This window comes from Charadrius vociferus, unplaced genomic scaffold, assembly GCF_000708025.1.
Source record: "Charadrius vociferus isolate BGI_N301 unplaced genomic scaffold, ASM70802v2 scaffold110, whole genome shotgun sequence".
Classification (NCBI taxonomy): Eukaryota; Metazoa; Chordata; class Aves; order Charadriiformes; family Charadriidae; genus Charadrius; species Charadrius vociferus.
The window spans coordinates 1068933-1088664 of NW_009646761.1; the positions used below are offsets into that span (position 1 = coordinate 1068933).

Below are 19732 nucleotides of genomic sequence, written 5' to 3' on the forward strand. Positions count from 1 at the left end.
TCAAAGTGAAAAACTTCTTCCTAATGTTTAATCTAAACCTGCCCTCTTCCGGTTTATAGCCATTCCCCCTCGTCCTGTCACTACCTGCCCTAGTAAAAAGTCCTTCCCCAGCTCTCCTGTAGGCCCCCTTTAGGGACTGGAAGGCCACAATCAGGTCTCCCTGGAGCCTTCTCTTCTCCAGGCTGAACAGCCCAAACTCTCTCAGCCTGTCCTCATAGGAGAGGTGCTCCAGCCCTCGGATCATCCTCGTGGCTCTCCTCTGGACACGCTCCAGCAGGTCCATGTCTTTATGTTGGGGACTCCAGAGCTGGATGCAGTACTCCAGGTGGGGTCTCATGAGAGTGGAGTAGAGGGGCAGAATCACCTCCCTTGACCTGCTGGCCACACTTCTTTTGATGCAGCCCAGGATATGGTTGGCCTTCTGGGCTGCGATTGCACATTGCTACATAAATCTCTCTACTTCTAGAAAAGATTTGGTTTGGGTTCATGTTTCAGAAACTAATGCAGAACTTATATCAACTCACTTTAATCTGCCAAAGAGAAATCCTTGGACATCACTTTCTTCCTCCTCATCATCATCTTCCTCTTCTTTTGTATCATTTGCTCCTGAACACACAGCATATATAAACAATATAAAACAAGAAAGTACTGATGTATTATGTTCCTATGAATTATAAAACTGTAAACAGAAACATACATTCCCAGATCACTGTCATTCCCAGATGTAATTTCAATTAGATTTATATTTATGCATTCATATTTTAGCATCAGATCAGCAACATTCAAATTAACTTTTAAATATCATTCATCCAATGGTTACTTTTATTACATAAATGAAATTAATATGTTTAAATAGCATGCTTCCAAAAATAGCCATTTCTCAGTTTGATTAAGTGGTAAGGTATAACTCTTACCAGCCAACTACTACTAGGTTTATGCTTGAAAAACACGACTTTAAAGTGCTTGAATCTTCAGCTAGCATTTGATGTCAGTCAGAGATGAGTTTCTTTCCCTTAAAAGAATACTGAACTCTTTCTGAAGTGGCTCAGAGGCTGTTAAACTTTAGCTTTACCAAAACAGAGTTAACTAACTTTCTTTAAATCTTGTAAACCTCCTCACAAAGTAATTTCTCTCTGTCAGAATGCTATAGCTACTACTTTCTGTGATGTGTGCTTCATTTCAGCACGTAGTAACATACGCTGGAACCAAATCCTATGATAGAGCACATCTTTCCTAACGAAGGGTATGAAAGTATTTTTCACAAAAATTTAGGAATCCAACCCTGAAACAGTAATGAGTAGACACTGTGGTAGTTAGCACATGAGAGATGCCAACAAACATAAAGTAATTGAACAACAAAGGTTAATACTCTTATTGAAAGGAAGAAGAATGTGTTACATTTTGAACTAGACCTCCAGACAACAATAATTACAGGTTAGGTAATGAACTATATCCTAAGCACAACTGTTTAGAAATACTGGCATATATTTTGATGTAGTACTTTCAAATGCTGAGACTTCCTTCTGTAAAAAGAAATTAAGTATAATCTTCAAAACTTTACTGACTTTATAACTGAAGATTGTAACACGTTTTAATAGAATCACCAAAAAGATATAATGAATAAAAAAAACAACGTACCTTTAACCTGTGTGTCATCTACTGCTTTATATTCTGTGCTCTTTATTGCAAGTTCTACACCATATCCAGATAAATACATTTTTCTGGAACTTGGTTTCTGTTTGATGATATTATTTTAACAGAAGAAAAAAATAAGAATTAAAAACCTGTATTTATAGGAGATTAAAAATACCTAATACTGTAACTGTAAAATTTTATGACAGTCATAACTTAAATTCATCTTTCAGTTTATGAGTTGAAATACAAAATACTACACCAAACAAACTACAAGAGTGTCGTGGTTTGCCCTCAGCCAGCAATAAAGAACCACACAGCCGCTCACTCAACTCCCACAGCCGTGGGAAAAAATCGACAGAAAAAAGCAAAACTCGTGGGTTAAAACAGTGCAATTTAACAGAACAGCAAAAGGGAAGATGAAAACAAAACAATAACACCGGTAAAGGGATATAAAGACGCGATTACAGTACCGCCATGAAGCGCACCAACTGGACCCAAACCGCCGCAGCCCACCCCCAAGTGGCAACTGCTCTCCTCCCCCTGGCTAGCGCCTCTTATAGCCCGGGCATGGCTCATGTGGGATGGAATACCTGCCACCTGCCGGCTCCTGGGGAAAATTAACCCCATCCCTGCCGGAACCAGGACAAAGAGTCATGTAAAGCATATTGATGGTCCATTGAGAAGGTGTGTGACAACAGAAAGTAAGCTTTCTGTAATTGTAAGTAAGTATAGGGTTTCTTTCTGTAATTATAAGTAACCCTATACAATTACTGGTCACATTTTAAACTGGTTTTCATTTCTTTGTAATTTTGCCAGATTTCAGCCTATTGGGAGGAAACTCTCCATTTCTACATCAGGCTGATTCCTTCAAAAAGTTTTGATGAAAGAGTTAATCACTTTCTGCAAGGATCATTAAGAAAACATATTAAAGTATTACTACTAAAAACAGGTTACCACTTATTAAAAGCAAACAACAAGTATTACTAACTTTGGAGTGCAAGTTTGACATTCAACAGTAGAATTACTCAGAGCATACGTATTTCTGAAAAGTGTGCCCTAATTTGCCCAAAATGTATGAAAATCCTCTTTCCAAAACGCAGTTTCCATATGCACAGAACTTGAAAGCTTTTCAGCTTCAGCTTACAATTTCTAAGAATCATTCTGTATTGAGAATCCTCCAGCCCACAACTGAAAACCCAGCAGGGCTGAGTGTTTCCTCTGCTGGTCCTCTAAGCAAACCTCAATGCAGAGAGCACTGCACTCTCTAAGCAGACTTGGTGATACTGGCCAAAAAAAAAAAAAAAAAACAGAGAGAGAGAGAAAGCAGAAAGACTGCACCTCTTCTGCTCTCAATGCTCCCTCTTCTGGTATTTAATGAAAAAAAAGGAGGGATAATCTGCCTCAGTGGGAACCAAAGAATAAAAATGGAGGTTGTGAGGAAGGAGGAAAAGGGAAGAGCAGTCTGAAGAGAGAAAAAGTACAGGGAGGAAAGATAACGTGCATTTTGGAGAGCCATGGTGCAATAAGCCAGTCAAAGCAAGGAGACTGTAAGTATTTAATTAAAAAAAAAAAAAAAGGCACATAAAAGAACGGAAAGTTCAGTAAAAACTATATCCCACACAACTTAGAATTTAAGATTGGTTTCCTCAAATTCTCTGTTTCATTACTGTGAGCAAACAACTCAGTCATCCACAAACCACAGATCTCATCTTCCTGAAATACCTGGTCTACATAAATCACAGCAACCTCTCACTTCATCAGATTATTCTTGTATTAGCTGCAGTATTAAAGAGCCATACTTATATATAAATTACAAGACCCTTTCAATAACCAAAACTGGGGACAATATATTTCCATATACTGATATTTGTCTTTGTTTATTTTAGGGAGAAGAGTAAGTTAAGAAAAGCAGTCAGAAACATTACGTTTAAATACTGACATGGTGGAAAGTGTTGAAAAACTGGTCAATGATGTGAAAAACTGGTCAATGATGTTTACTGTGATAGCCCATGCTGCTGTACTACAATGAACATATGTGATTATACTGAGAATATATAAAAGTATAACTATTTATCAACTTTATTTTCTATTCTACTTCCCATTTTTCTAATTCTTGTAATTAACATGTTCAGTCTGCTTCACCAAGATTCACCCAAGATCTTTGAACAATGTACAAAAAGCAGACACATAACCAAAACAGAGGTATTTCAAGATCAATCGGTGATGCAAACAGTGCTTGCATGCAGGATTATATAATATTATCATCCTTTCCCAGCTTCAAAGTTTGTATTAGGTGAATCATTTCATCTAGAAAGTTTTAAAATTAGAATATATATTGCACATGATTTAGGCAAATGCAAAAATAAATGTAGAAAGTGTGTTATGTCAAAAAGCAAGCAAAATAAAGACAGAATACTAACAGTTTACTAAATCAATGTTAATCTAAATCGCATACCTGAACATAATGCCGGAGAACATAAACAATTTCCTCCTTTTGCGCCTTCTCAGATAAAATCTTGTGGAATTTAGCAAAGTCTTTCGTACCCATTTCTGCATAAAGAACAACAACTGGGCCATCCTCTTTGAGAGTTGGGAATTTATGATCTCCCTTAAAAAGATATGGCCTGGGTCTGGTTTTAAAAACAAATAATTGTGATATTATATATTCAGAAAATAAACAAAAGCAGTGGCAGTTTTTCTACTTCATAACTGAAAAACCATTAATGGCTTATACGCTAGAAGTGTACAAGCCATGTTAAAATCATCTCAAAATAATCATGATTTCTCACAAAAGAACTTAGAACACAAATTTTCAAATTAAAGCCCAAGAAATTGAAAAATCAGCATCAACTATAAATAATTTTAATATATTTTACCAAATCCCAACACAAAAAGCCAGCAAAGAGCACAGGACTTTGAGATTTTGTGCAACAATTAGTTATAGCTTGAACCTTCAAATTTAAAAGATGCATTACTGGAGATATACAGATCAGTCAGTGAGTAACACAGTAGCAGAAGGACAGTCAGCGAAGTTTGAGAATGCTGCCAACACACACTGGGATTATGCCTCTCTTACACCATCAAGCACTGTTAATTTAGCTAATTTTAAAATTTTGATTGCCTACCTACCCTCCTTTTTGAAGGCCATGACTGTAGAAAAGTTACACTTTCTAGACCTGCAATGATTTCTTAGGTGACTAGAAATATCTTTTGAGTAAATCCCTGGAAAGATTAAAAGTAAAGGGGATATGGTTGAGTAATATACTCAGTGTGCTGATTATTGATGAGTACACTTCTTTTTCATTGTTGCCTTTGCATAGTCACACTTGAAAGACCAGTAAACTCCCTCCAAACGCCTCCAAGGCAAGTTGAGAAACTAATCCAACACACGCTACAGAAATGTGTGTAGTAGATGCTCGAGAAGTCCTATTGGAAAGGTATGGGCAGAACTCCACATGTCACAGTTTCTGTGATACAAAGCTTAGGAGCATCTTCAATATAAAATCCCAGAATAATTTACACTGCAAAAGACCTTTGGAGGCCATCTGCTCCAAGCCCTCACTCAAAGCAGAGCCAGTTTATATTAAGTTACTCAGGGCCTTAACATGAACATCCTATGTAACTTGGTAGGTATGCAATCAAAGACCACATCTGTAAGGTAGAGACAAAATGAGGTGCCTGGTTTGAGAATTAACTTGGGTGCATGCAGCCACGTGTCACAGAAATATCAGGCAAGCTTTCCCACCTTCTTTATAGGACAGGGCAGACAAAGTAGGTGTCTCATCAGGGAGTCTGAAATAACTCCCAAAATGAGTAAGCTCTGTTCAGGAACATATCCAGATTTGCCCCAAATAAAAGCACACATATGGGATGTGACTCATGCAATTTCCTTCTCATATACAGAGAGATAGGAACTGCCACAAACATTTATAGAGTATTGAAAACCTAAATCAAGGGAGCTTCTCTTTTCCTAACTATTCACCTTCGTACAGCAGGAGAATGACACCTGTTCTCAAAAGGTGGGTACCAAGTGCAGTCATGACTTTCTTGACCACTGACAGACTCAAAGGAAGCATTTTATACTATAATGACCAAGCTTCACTAAAAATTTAAGTGCTGCAGTGAAATAACACTGCATAGCGCTACTATAATGACCTTGGATTGGAGAATTAAAGTGTTCAGCCCTTGTAAATCCAAGATAAGTCTTTGTTCTCTGTTTCTCTTAGACACTGAATAGTAGTGAGAAGTAATTGATTCTCTTATTCTTAAAGCTGAAAGCTAATTTATTTCCTGCCATAAGAGATTCTCATGAGAAGGCTGCCTGAAAGGGAAGGAACAGCAGTTGGGCAGACAAAAAAAAAAAAAAAAAGATAAAAAAATACACAGATGTGGAGTTCTGGACTCGCTAAACTAGGATTGAAGACAGCAGACATGCGTACTGACAAACCTTCTAATGCATTGATTGTTTTGGGCAAAAACTCCCATCAATGACTCCCATCAATGCTTCTGCTCTTGGCAGCAACAGCCCCAGAAATCTTAGTGTTGTGTTTTAGACAATTAGCAAGATAAGCAATCCCAACCATTTAACCACTGAAGATCTTGTGTTGAAACGTCCAGAGCCCTTGAGCAGCCCATTGCTCCTCCACACAAAATACTTCCAATTGGAGCCATGTAGTTTGTTGCAACGTGGCTGAAAGCGCAATGGACCAAATCACAGTAGCTGCTGCATAAAGGACTGGATGAAGCAAAACCTTGATCTTGACATGCAGACTATTTGGGCTTTCTTGAGTCCAAAGTGCCCGAGACTTCCTGGATCTTAGGTTGAGCTGATGGATTTGCACAAAATAATGCTGCAACCTCTTCTTTCCCTTCCAGTGAGATTTGAAACTATCATCCCTAAAATTAGAACATTTCTAGTGTCCTCATCCAATAGTGGGAACTTCAGGACACAACTGAAAGCCTAGCTTAAGTTGGCCTGGCTTAAGTGGAAGAGTCATTACAGACACAAGACAGAAAAAGAAAATGAAACACAATGAAAATAGTTTGAAATAAAAAAGAAATCGATAAAACAAAAATATCTCTTTTCATAAAAGCTACAGAGAAAAAGATTTACTGGTTTAGAGGAACAAACAGCGGGATGGCACACTGTCCTGTATATCATTTGTTCACCATATAGAAAAGGCAGCAGAGCAGGAGCACAGCCCTATCTATATCATCTAGGTTAAACATCTCCAGCACAAGTGAAAAGCATCTGCTACCCAGAGCACAACTGGAAATAATAGTGGAAACAACAACCTGAAGGTGAACATGTTTTTCCTCAAAGTCTAGCTCCAGGAACTCTAAATATTTGAGTGACTCAACTACTTTTGGGGTGGGGAGAAGGAGAGGAAATTTATCAAGATGTTGTCCCTGCAGCTGTAGATTGCTGAAGGTTGTAATGTGACTGGTGCACACAAAACTATCCAAAACACAAGAACAATTTAATAGAAAGAAATTGTTTTGTTGTGTGTTCTTAAAGTTAATGATTCCTAGAAGTCTAAGTATTTCAATTCTGAATACTTCTAGATTCTATTGTTTAGCATTGTGAATTTCCAGAATCTTGTAAATTTTGGGATATTATCTCCAGAAAGGATAATGTGCCAAATCCAGTTATCTGCTTTAGAAGAGCATATTCAAACATTGTGATAAAATGTCAAGGTCTCATGATGCCTTAATATACGAACAGAAGAATTCAACATCATTTTAAAAGCCAAAATATAGTACAAATAGGATATGTAACAAAGTAAGAGACATTTGTTAGACAGAATGTAATAGTTAAAAATGGGACATGGCAAACTAGACAGTGAAGTGTTTTTGCAAAAACCTTGGCTATTGAATAAATAAAAGACAACGATTTAGTAGGCTGTAATTGTATCAGTGGACTTAAAAGATATCATAAATCACACATATAAACCACAAAATTGTTTTCAGAAGCAACCATCCCCAAAGAGACAAATTTATAGGTTTTCAGGATTTTTTTTTCCTCATTTATATTTGATAAAAAGCCAAATCCAAGAAATCTGCCCTACTAAATCATCTTTCAGCTCTACACATCTCCATGAAGCAGCTGAGGGTATCAACACTAATGTAATTATGGTGACTTTCACCACTGCAGGAAAAACAGACAAACAAATGCTACATACAGGTCTTGAAAAAATAGGAATGAATTTTTTTTTTTTAATAGAGATTAAACATTTTGCTTTCAGTATTTTGTTCTCATATGTTACTTTGACTGGTTCTACATTACTTTACTTCATGGCCCAAATTCATTCTGGACTGATGCTAGTTTCCACACGACAAAGCCTGCAGAAAGGCTTGATAGATGCAAAGTCTAGCACAAGCTGAGAAAAGGTTATGCCAGTTGAGATAGACTCCTCTTCCATCCTCTTCCCATCCAGAAAACCTCAAATGCAGCAGCACTTACTACATAGAAAGGTAAGCTTGTATACAAAGTACACTGTAACTTAAACTTGACTATCCCAAACAAAAAAGAAAAAAGGGAAAAAATTATCCATGTGGTTAAAGGAGCAAAGCTCTATGATTTTATTTTAAATCCCTACTTGGATTCATAATTGATGAATTCTCATAACAGAAAGTGTTCAAAATATTTCAAAACCAAAAGTAACTCTTAAAATAATGTATATTTTAAATGGTTATGTCTTTCAATATCCAGTAAACAGGGGTTTATGGGCTTGGCATTATCAAGTAAGTAGAACACAACATTTCAAAATACTACAAGTATATATGCAATAATATATTTCCCTCTTTAGTAATCTGGTTTTCCTCTTAAAACAGATCATTACATTTACCTTTTAGCAGCCTTCTTCAGCAACTTTTTTATTTCATTAGTCTTACAGGTGTGCTTCTCATGGATAACCACAAATGCACTGCAGCCTTCTGGTGGAGGTTCATCAGCTGCAATCTAATATTTCAACAATTATACTCAACCAGAATGCTTTGATTGCACTTCAACTTAAACTCACATCCCTTTGATTAAAATAACTCAACAGCTGCCATTGAGTTGTGTTTCTAATTAAGCCCATTCAAAATTGGGTACATGTGAAAAAAGTAATGGAAAATATTAGAAGATTAAGACCTTATAACCTTTGTGAGATGTAGTCTATCAAATGCAGTCATACTCTGGAAAAAGCAAGTCCATTTTATGTTCTGTAAAGACAGGGCTGAGCAATCTCCTCTACAAGCTGAAATCGCAGCCTGTATGCTGAGATGTTTTTAATTTTTAGTCGCTATCAGCGATCATGTTAACATACAAAGATTTGACTGCTAACCAATAAATCCAAAACAATTAACATCAATTTTTGGTTCTCTCTCCTTCCCATCCCTCCACCTTCTTTTTTTTATTTAACTCTATTCAGCTATTCCTATGTAAAACAGGAATGGTATGACTGCATATCAACGACTGGATTCACAAGTTGGAAGATAAAAATGAAAAGATATAAGTCTGAGATGATGATATTCCTCCAGAGAACACTTGCAAAAAACCTAACTTTATTACAGCTTATTACCTTTCAGAAACATGGATTTCTTACTTTATCTTGAAGGTGGCATTGCTAAAAGGAGGAGGAGCAGCTTTAGGCTAGAGGCACAGTGAATTTATGTCCTCCCACTTTTTCATTAACAAAGCAGGTATTTGACTATTTTATCTTTCAACTGTTCAAATACTAAAATAATGACAGAGATAAGAAGTCCACTAAATAACAAATATAAATGACTTGAAGCTACAGGAAATTTCCTACATTGGGAATGTCTGAATTCCCATAGGATTATTGAAAGCAATGCAAAAGAAACCCCACAACCAGAGTTTTAAAAAGGAACAATTCCAAAAATTCTACCTTGAAAATGTTACCCATACAATTAAACGTGAATATTTGTTCCTGTCAATATAACCAGCTTATAAAGCATCACCTTTATAAATGAATCATATTTCATTCCAAATAATGTCAGCATATATTTTAATGAACTGTAACAATGAACATTCATCACTCTGCAGCCAAAATACCAGAGAAAATCATGTACTGTATATATCAGTTACCTGCTGAAACATCTGAATAGTTGGAGAATATGCCCGTATGGAAAGTGCAAACTTCAATAGATTGATTTGCAAATTGGATAAAAATTGTCCTGCTTTCTTCAAGATTAAATTGTAATAGGAATGCTCTGAATCTGTTGAAAAAAAAAAAAACACAAACAAACAACAGACACTTTTGGTATTCTAAAATATTACTACCAATTCTAAAGGCCTAAAGCAACATAAATACAATAAAAATTAGTGTAATAGCACTAGTTAACATCTGAATCACTTTCAGCAATATAAAAATCAACTCAAGACAATAATGTCTCTCCGCAGACCCAAATGGAAAGTCTTGAATAGAGCTTATTCATTTATTTCTATTTATCAAGCTTATGCTAGCCTTTTAACTCAAATTTTGAAGGTTACTTACTTTCAACCAGCATTATTTTACAAACGATTTCCTCACATTTAGTCTTGAAACACTCCGACCATGCAACTTACATAAATAAAAATCTTCTAAAGGTGGCATTCTTTGGGCTACTCTCACATACCCTATTTCTTCCTTAAAGACAGTTGATAAACAAGAGTATGAGAATGGATGCAACATGTGAAGTGGCTTCCCCCCTCCCTGCATATCTTGCCTTCTCAAGGCCAAAATTAGGACTACGAGTAAGAAGGAAGGTGGACGGTGTCTGGCAATGACAGAAGTGATAATAAAGAGCATTGGTTGAAAATAATTAACCTTAATTTCTTCTTCTAAAGGCATATTCCTTGGACTGTGAGGCAAAGCAGCCTAATTAGAAAGAGGCTGTAATATTTTTTTAGCAAGTTGTGAAAAAGACCTGTATCTGTTTAGGGAATAATGCTCACCAAAATTTTAAATCAGGCTGTATACATTATACTGTATGATATTTTTGAACACATACAAATTAGAGTCAGAGAACCAAAGCTGTGACCATACCAAGCCTTATGCACCATCCCTGTTCCAGCGATTGCTCTTCCACAGGAGGAACAGCTGAAACACGCGTGAAGCAGTCCAGAATTGCCAACTTACAGCCCAAAAACCACCGTAGTCAGCATGTATTTTACCTACATGGACAGATACTACCTGGAAACTGCAGTGATTCAAGATCTTTTTCACATGCAATTCAAATATTCTCCTACAAAGGTGAAAATTTGCAGCAAAGGGAAAGTGAGCTACAGGAATGACCATTCTACCTGTTCAGCTTGAATTTATCTGGGGGTTTTGGTCAACACCTTACTTTAAAGGTGCTCTTGCTCTGAAAGTGGAATGACCATCCCCGTAGGAAACTCCTTTAGGGGTCCAAAGTGACACTGAATTTTTACACGGCATGAAAATCATCTCACATGATTTTACCTGCCTCAGCTGCAGTAGATCTCAGAAGTACTTGTATGAAATGATGACTGCAGCAATCAAAATGCCATTCCCTCACCATGGCCTAGGTTCCAGCAAAACATTAGACCACATACAAGAGCCCAATAGGCCATAGGTTTGGAATAGCTCCCAGCAGTTCTGTATACAATTTTCACAACTAAGCACTTCCTATCCTCTCACTTTCCTCTTTAGAACCCCTAACCTTCTTTTGTTCTTAAAGCCTCTAGGAACTCCTTTCTGTCTTCTCCTCCCTCTTAAAACTCATTATTTAGGAAGGCTGAGTTTGCTGTAATTCACTAGAATCTAAGATTACAAAAGGGTATGATCTGCATTTCCAGAAAGCTGCCTTCCCGTAAATTGTATATGATCATTACTGTCTAACATTAAAACCAATGGACAAAAAGCCCATCTCTTCTATCTTCTCTAAACCTACATGTAGCTCTGGCAGAACTCAAATGAGATAAATTTAGCTTCACACATTCTGAGCAGTGAACATAAAAAATCTGGAAGTGTCAAATGCTTCCAGATTGACATGTTTTTCCAATAACTATACTTGCAAATTTTCTTCAAATCATCTCCACAGAAATAAAAATTCGATCCAAAATTTCTGCCTCTCCACTCAGCCCCAAATAACATCCTATTGAACACAATGAAGAGTTATTAAATTTACAAGTCTAAAGATACCACCTCAATAAAACATTTTTACCAGAAGGCTTTAAATACTTTGGCTTCCAAATTCCAGCTGTGCTTTCACTGACGTATATTAAACAGCTGATATTTTTGCTCTGAAAGATGATTAAGACAATGATGATTTTAATGAGTAAAAAAAATAAAATAATTTGCCATGTGTCTTCAAAAATGACTGTATAACATATTGACAAGGTTACATTTATCAAATCATGCATCCACTCCTACTACTTCAACTTGTATTAACACTGCTGACTTCACTCAAACTACAATTGTACTTTAAACTTCAGCAACATAAATTAATCCACATCAAATGCTATACAATCCACCTAATGCAAAATCATTTTTTAAAGTTTATTACATAGAGAACTATGGTTACAGTTTTGCAAATTATTTTCACATGGTATTTGCTCCTTGAAACTTGATAACTACTTGCCCTCTAGGCACATTTTAACACTGCACTCTATGCCAAGGAGTATTTTAAAGTTATTTTAAGTTTCTTAGGATGTTACAGGGAACCACGGAGAAACAGATGTTTCTGGTCATAAAATGCTGCATGACAACATATTACCACTAAATTCATCAACAAAGTTGATTTAAAAATAAACAAATGAGACAACATTAATAGGATACAGCTCCAGATTTCAGACATCTGAATGCGGGTGTATGAGCTATGTATCTGTAAACTTCCATTCTAGCCAAGAGAGATACAGCCTGGCAGCCAACAAAACCTGGAAAGCTATTTAGCTCACTCTAAAGATGCCTAAATTTGTCAGCTGAACAGCTCTCTCAACTCCCGTAGCCAAATTGATTAGATTGACTACAACAAGAACTGAAAAGCTAGCTAAGCAGACTCATTTACACATTGACATTTAATATCCACAATCATAGAATGGTTTAGGTTGGAAGGGACCTTGAAGATCATCTAGTTCACCCCCCCTGCCATGGGCAGGGACCCCTTCCACTAGACCAGGCTGCTCAAAGCCCCATCCAGCCTGGCCTTGAACACCTCCAGGGATGGGGCCTCCACAACTTCCCTGGGCAACCTGCTCCAGTGCCTCACCACCCTCACAGTGAAAAAATTCTTCCTAATACTTAATCTAAATCTCCCCTCTTCCAGTTTGAAGCCATTGCCCCTTGTCCTATCACTACATGCCCTTGTAAAAAGTCCCACTCCAGCTGTCTTATAAGCACCCTTCAGATACTGGAAAGCTGCTATAAGGTCAGTATCTCACATCACAGGTAGATTAAAAATAATTAAAGGGAGATGACCAGGATGGTTACAAAAGGAAAGTAAAGGTCTATATCACAGTTCCTCAGATCCTATGCACACAGCACAAAATTAGTCTGGATACACGCTGGTGGCCTGCAGAATTCAAAGTACTGAGGCAGAGGAGGTGGGGAGAGTAAACCTAAGGGATATAATGATCAAAAAATCTTCCGATTAATTATTTTGATGGGTGGGAGTACGGGGACTGTTCCAACTGCATAGATGTGTATATCTGTATCTATAGATCAGACAGGGAATTAAAGACCCTGGGTAACAGCACTTCAAGCAATCACCGGCCAGTCAAATCCCTATGGCATTCCAGCAAGATGCCGACAGAGAGGGAATAGTTCATTTTATTGCATGATTATTGTAGAAGTGCCATGCTTGTGAAACCAATTCCTCCTGAATCGTTGATATGTACGTAAAAAATACTTATCTAGTTTAGCTGTGAATAATGTATAGTCGTTTAGATTACAACAAATAATTTGCATGCCTGTTGTTTATGTGTAACATACTGTTACAATTTTTTCAAGAAAAGAGTTTTCTCTTTACAAGTTACAATTTTTTCAAGAGAAAAGAGTTACCCTATTGGTATGTTTGTGAGGGGTTTGGCTATTTTTTTTTTGTTTGTATTTTTTTTTTTAATATGTATTTAAGAGGCAACTGAAAATTCACTATATAAACTGAACCACTTGGGAAGACAGTAAACACTCAAGTTATAATTAGTTGGCGGGGAACTGGCTACTTACCTTCACTCTGTGTTCCTAAATTAACCTTTTGAGATATAAAAGCAGCAACTAGTTTAAAATGCAGTCTTCAGTGTTTTGCAACTGTGCTGTTTTTAATGGGAAATTTTAGTAGCTTTGATTTCTTTATAACATACGTGCAGCCCAAAATTGCATCATCTGCATTTCCGAATCTTCCACAAGCCTTAAGTGGACATACATAATGCTGTCCATGCTACCTGAAGACCTCACTCTAATTTAATACAGCGTATCCCATCATTAACTTTTTCATGTTTTCCATAGTGTATAATCTGAATGATGCCCAAGTTGATTTGAGTTCACATTAAAGAAAATGTTAAAACCAAATACATCACAAGACTAAATGCTTTTCCAAATTCCACATACATTGTTCCTACCAAATCTATTAAATTGCTACATATATCATAGCTGATCAGACCATTATTAGACATAATTTGCTAAGGTTGAATATTTTAAATGAGCAAGTTAACAACAAATGTTGTTTTTTCTAAATTTAAAATAACAAGTTTTGACAACTGATAAGCAAGGGATTGGAAATCATCCAAAGAGTGATTTAATAAAAAAAAAAAAGCCACCACACTTGATTTTTTAAGTTTTACCTTTAATACCTCACAACTTCTCTGAAATACTCAACAGTAGATTGGGATACAAAGCTATCATGCAATTCTCCAACAAACCCAGTTTTTCAGCATCAAATCTAGTAATTCTTTACCTTCTATGAAAGTAAGTTTCTATGCTTTTATTCCCCAGTTAACCACCCTATCTATTCCTGATATCATCCAGAGCAGAACTGAAAAGTCAATCACCCCAACCAAGCCTTTTAAAGCCAGATCCTTTAATTTGCTCAAGTAGTTATTGTTACTTCAGCCTTACTGCATCATGAACATCCCTCTACATGCAACATGCGTGTCTTGACATGCAACAGCTAAGACAGAACCCATTCCACACCATCCAGAGAACCAACTTCTCCTCAGAGGTATACGATTACACACCTCTCAGTAAGTATGCCACACCACTATTTCAGTATCAGTATTTTTTCACTCTAGCTGACCATTTTATTGTAGATACCTAATGCAGGCCTCCCTACGGAAAGCAGCTTAACTACTGCTGGACACGCATGACGCTCATGACATTTCTATTTCACACTTAGTATGTTGACTTCAGCAAGACGCTGTCAAGTTGGAAGACTCAATATTGATGTGATTTTGTCATTAAATAACCACTTTTCCTCTAAAACTGAATCTTTCCTTCCTATCCTGTTCATAAAGAGCACTGGTTTGCTTGTATAATATCACCCCAACTATGAATTGACTTTTAGGAAAACCACTTGGTGCCACTTTTAACGACTTTAAAACTTTAAGTTTTCCTGCATTACAAACATAGGAGCTCATTGGCCATAATGATAAATAAACATATAAACATCAATTGCTTAGTATGCTTAACTAAAATAGTATTTTAGTATGTTCTCAAGGTTCCCCACTACCATGATTCTTTACTGGCAAGCTAAGACCATGCAGATCATCCTACTTGAATTTATTTATTCTCAATCACACAGAGTTTATCTAGGTGAAATGGGTAAAGTACGCAGCTAACAGCAAATTTCAACAGACATCTGTGTCACTAATAGTAAGTGTCACTAAAGCTTCAAATTCCTTGGAAAGTTGGTCCAAGCAGACAAGAGATGGCTGATAAAAACCCCTGACACATAAACATCAGTCTTGTCTCAAGGCAGTAACAGCTGCATCTAAACCACTTATAGGGAAAAAAAAGAATAATTCAAGTCAAAAGTGACTTCTGGAGGTCACCTCATCCAAACTTTTACTTAGAGGAGATCTAATTTCAGTGATAGATTAGGCTGCTTAGGGCCTCATGCAGCACAGTTTTGAGCATCTCCAAGAACAGAGATTCTACAGCCTCCTGGGGCAGCCTGTTCCAGTGTTTACCCAACCCCATGGCAGAAACATTTCGCTTATTATCTAACCAAAATTTCCACGTTTCAACTTGTACCCATTGCCTTTTTTTTTTTTTTTTCTTCTTTTTTTTCCCCCCTCATATTACTATGTACCTTTAGGAAGGGTCTGGTTCCGTCTTCGTTAAACTTTCCTAATAAAAAGTTGAAGATTTGAGGTCTCTCCTTACTCCTCTCTTCCTCAGGTTGAGTAAAACCCCGTTCTCTCAGCCTTTCCTCTGAACTCTGCTCCACTTCCCCCTCACCTAGGAGAGGTGATCTCCTAGGCTTGCTCTAGTGTATCTTGTCTATCCTTTAACAGGGAGCCCCAACCTCGGGGGAGGTCTTTCAAGTGACATATACAGTGGAACATTCACTTTTCTTGACCAGATGGCTATGCTCTTGCTGATGCAGCCTAGCATGTAGTTGGCCTTCTCGGGCATAAGAATTTAATGCAACTGTCTGTTGATAAGAATCCCCAGGTCTGTTCCTCAAAAACCGCTTTCTAGTCAGTCAGTGGCTGTATGCTTGCTGAGACTATTCCAGTCCATGCGTAGATGTCCGAGAAGCACCTTTGCTGAAACTTCCCCATGTTTCTGTTGGCCTATCTCTCCAGCCTGCCAGTGCCCCTCTGATGGCAACCCTACCCTCCGGCTTCTCAATTTTTCCTCCCAGTTTTGTGTCATTCACAACCCTGTGGAAAGTGTAACCCATGCTACCGTCCTTTGCATTGACAAAGACCTTTAACGGCATTAGTCACCAGTACTTGCCTCAACAAACGTGACAGGCCAAATTCTGCACCTACTGCCATTTTCTGTGTCCTCATGCCCTTGCACAGAATGTTTCTGAGCAGCATTCACCACTTGGGCCAACTGTTCTCAGTGATTCTCTCTGGTTTTGTTTGTACTTCTGACCCCAGACCATCCCCAGTTTTCATCAGCTCATGGGGTTCTTTTTACCTCTTCCAGTTGATATCCCACAACTACAGTCACAGTTCTTTGTACACCTACTTCTACTACATCCTTTCTAAAGGAACGAAGAGGGAAATAAGGGAGACAGTAAACTAGAACACCATGTTTTACTCAACACAAGTGCACCATGCAATCATAAGCAGCAAAATGTTGTTTACCATGCAGGTCCCTGTTCCCTTCCTAGTAACTTTTTTTTTTTTTAAAAGTCTATTGGCTGTGTTGGGCATCGCTGAGCACTCAAATAACATTCTCACTGACCTATCCACACAGACAACACAATGCCTTTTGAACTTGTATTTGGGCAGTCACAATTGTTGAAGTGTGTTGTTTCTTAAGTTCTCCCTCCCATATACAGCATTTTTCACATAACAAGGATTCATCTCTACCATCTTACTGCCATTTCCTCTGTGATCTTTCCACAATTTGTTAGCTTTTGACTATTCATGTAATATTGAATTTACCTGAAGTCTGCTCTAGTGCTAGTGTGTCATGGTTTGGGTTCAGCCAGCAATAAAGAAACATGCAGCTGCTCGCAACTCCCACCGACGTGAGGAGAAAAAAAAAAAAAAAAAAAAATCGACAGGGCAAAACTCGTGGGTTAAAATAATGCAATTTAACAGAACAGAAAAAGGGAAGATGAAAACAAAACAATAACACCAATAAAAGGATATGAAGACGCGATTCCAATACCACCCCAAGTCACACCGTAGCCCAACCCCAAGTGGCAACTCCTCTCCTCGCCCGGCTAGCACCTCTTATAGCCCGGGCATGGGTCACATGGGATGGAATACCTGCCCCCTGCCGGCTCCTGGGAGAAATTAACCCCATCTCTGCCACAATCAGTAGTGTTAGGTCCTCACACTCATGCCTAAAGAGCTGTACTATTCCAAAGTAAAGAGCAAAACCAAACTGTCTTACCTGGTTTTAAAGCTTTTTTCACCTTGTTCATCTATTAACAAGTAGGTCTAACCTTGACCAACCTGTTGTAGGTTTCCAAGTTTTCCATCACCATTGTCATTTCTACTAAGCTGATCCCAAAGGTATCTTCTCAGGTGGCTTGCATTCATGCTTCATTTGCTGGATTTTATGCTTTGGTCCTCTTTCCAAACTTAGATCAACTTAATAGTCTTATGTCTTATCATACAAATTTTTTTTTTTAAATACTATTTTGACAGTGATAAACATTTATTCTAAAACACCAGCTGCTAGAAAACAGCCTCTAAGCCACCTACACGTATTAGACCTTCATTGGCCATTCTTTTCATTCTTTCCTTTAGCTAGCATTTTCAGTTTAGTTATTTGTGGCTTTCTCTCCCCTAAAAACATCAATCCTACACAAAAGACAAAGTCTGAATATCATGTAAGCTCTTGCTGAGTCACATAAGAAGGTAAGTATCCTGTAATCTTTACAGTTCTGTTCCATATTGTAACAGCAGTTGAGTCCATCTCTTCTTCCTTGCTTTCAGAGCACCCCTACAGGTAGAGGTCCCAGGGGGAAAAGCGCTACAATCTTCTGAAAGAAATCTACCTAGTGGGCAATAGTGGAAGAGTTAGGCTTTACCTGACTGGAACTAGTTAATGTGTTAGCTTGATGTTTAAAAGTTAAATACAGTGCAAGATAATACTAGCATGCTGTTTAACTTACCTCCTTGCTTATAAACTGTTAGTTCTCGTACAGTTTCCAAGAACTGCCAAAACTTCTCATTACCATCTTCTGCAATAAATTCACTGTTTAAAAATAAAAATGAATTGTCCATAGGTTGACTTTGTCCAAAGATGTACCACAGTAAAAAAAAAATAATCTTCAGTTGTTTAAAATAACAAATACCCAGCAACAACCAATTATATTCAATGACACTACCAATCTGAACTCAACAATAAGAGCTGTAAAGCAAGTAGACTATTCTCTGATACAGAAATAAACACAATTTTTCACTTTATTTTTCTACAGGTATTCCAATATACAGTTATGAATAAAAATCAACTCAGCACACAAACTTTATTTAATAGTGGCTAAATATACAAATAAGAACACACACTCTGCCAGGTTATACTTTTTAATTAAATGACAATGTCTACTTTGCTATGCAGGGGAGGCCCCCAATCTCTGGAACACTTTCAAACATGGGTTAATCCTTACAGAAAATAAAAGGTAAGGCTTGCTTTATTCCAAATACCATTATTCCATTTCCTGGGAACACCTTTTAGTTTTGTGGTTTTTTCTTAAGGGAACATCAGTTGCATCCCCCGCCCCTTTATGTCTGCAAAAAAGATCTACTCCCTAGCATGAGCATACTGTTTTTTAACATTTACTTTGGAAGTTTGCCACTCCTTTGATTACAGAAGCTTGCAATCCTCTCTTTCATGGGAGTTCTACGAACAGCAGAAAATAACTTTAAAAACAAAACAAAAAAAATTTAAACCAAACTGGCAGGGGAGCCACAAACACATAATACTGGAAAACATTTTCACTTCCAATTTTGATATTACAAGTTAACAATAACTTCCTTAAAAAAAAAGACGTGTTTTACTACTACAGCTTCACATCTTCATTAATCCCTTTATACAGAATTATTTCATTCACGAGTGGAAGTAAACCAATTGGAGTGAGAAGAGTTAGCATCACTCAGTGGAACGCAGGGATTGCGTAGACTGGCCCATTGCACGGCCTCAACAAAACCAGCAAAACGCCTCAGTAGCTTAGAAACACAGCAATTTAAATAGCACCCTTAAAACGTGGGAAAGCCTGCCAGCACCCCCCATAGCATTTTACAAAAAGAGAAAGCAGTTAAGCCTTATACCAAAGGAGTACTCGAACGAGCCCTCTGACAGAAGCAGAGGGGCGAGAAGCGCAGCCTGACCGCCCACCTTCCCTCTCAGCGGGGAGAACGGGTCCCTCCCTCCTCCTGCCCCTCAGCGAGGCGCCCTCGACCTTCCCCGGAGACCGCCAGGGGAGTCACCGCCGCTGCTCCCCTTCCCCCGGCCTAACG

The 19732-nt window shown here is 37.7% G+C and overlaps 1 protein-coding gene across 1 annotated transcript in view; it reads right to left on the reverse strand.

The window, feature by feature from the left end:
* The window catches only part of UGGT2 (UDP-glucose glycoprotein glucosyltransferase 2), a 107345-nt gene that overhangs the window by 75910 nt on the left and 11703 nt on the right, over nt 1-19732 (reverse strand). The window contains exons 4-10 of the mRNA XM_009891936.1: nt 19056-19135; nt 18388-18470; nt 9728-9858; nt 8484-8596; nt 4091-4265; nt 1639-1735; nt 525-606 (exon numbers count right to left, since the gene is read on the reverse strand). Of these exons, the coding sequence (XP_009890238.1) occupies nt 525-606; nt 1639-1735; nt 4091-4265; nt 8484-8596; nt 9728-9858; nt 18388-18470; nt 19056-19135 (761 nt within the window). The remainder of the gene's footprint in view (nt 1-524; nt 607-1638; nt 1736-4090; nt 4266-8483; nt 8597-9727; nt 9859-18387; nt 18471-19055; nt 19136-19732) is intronic.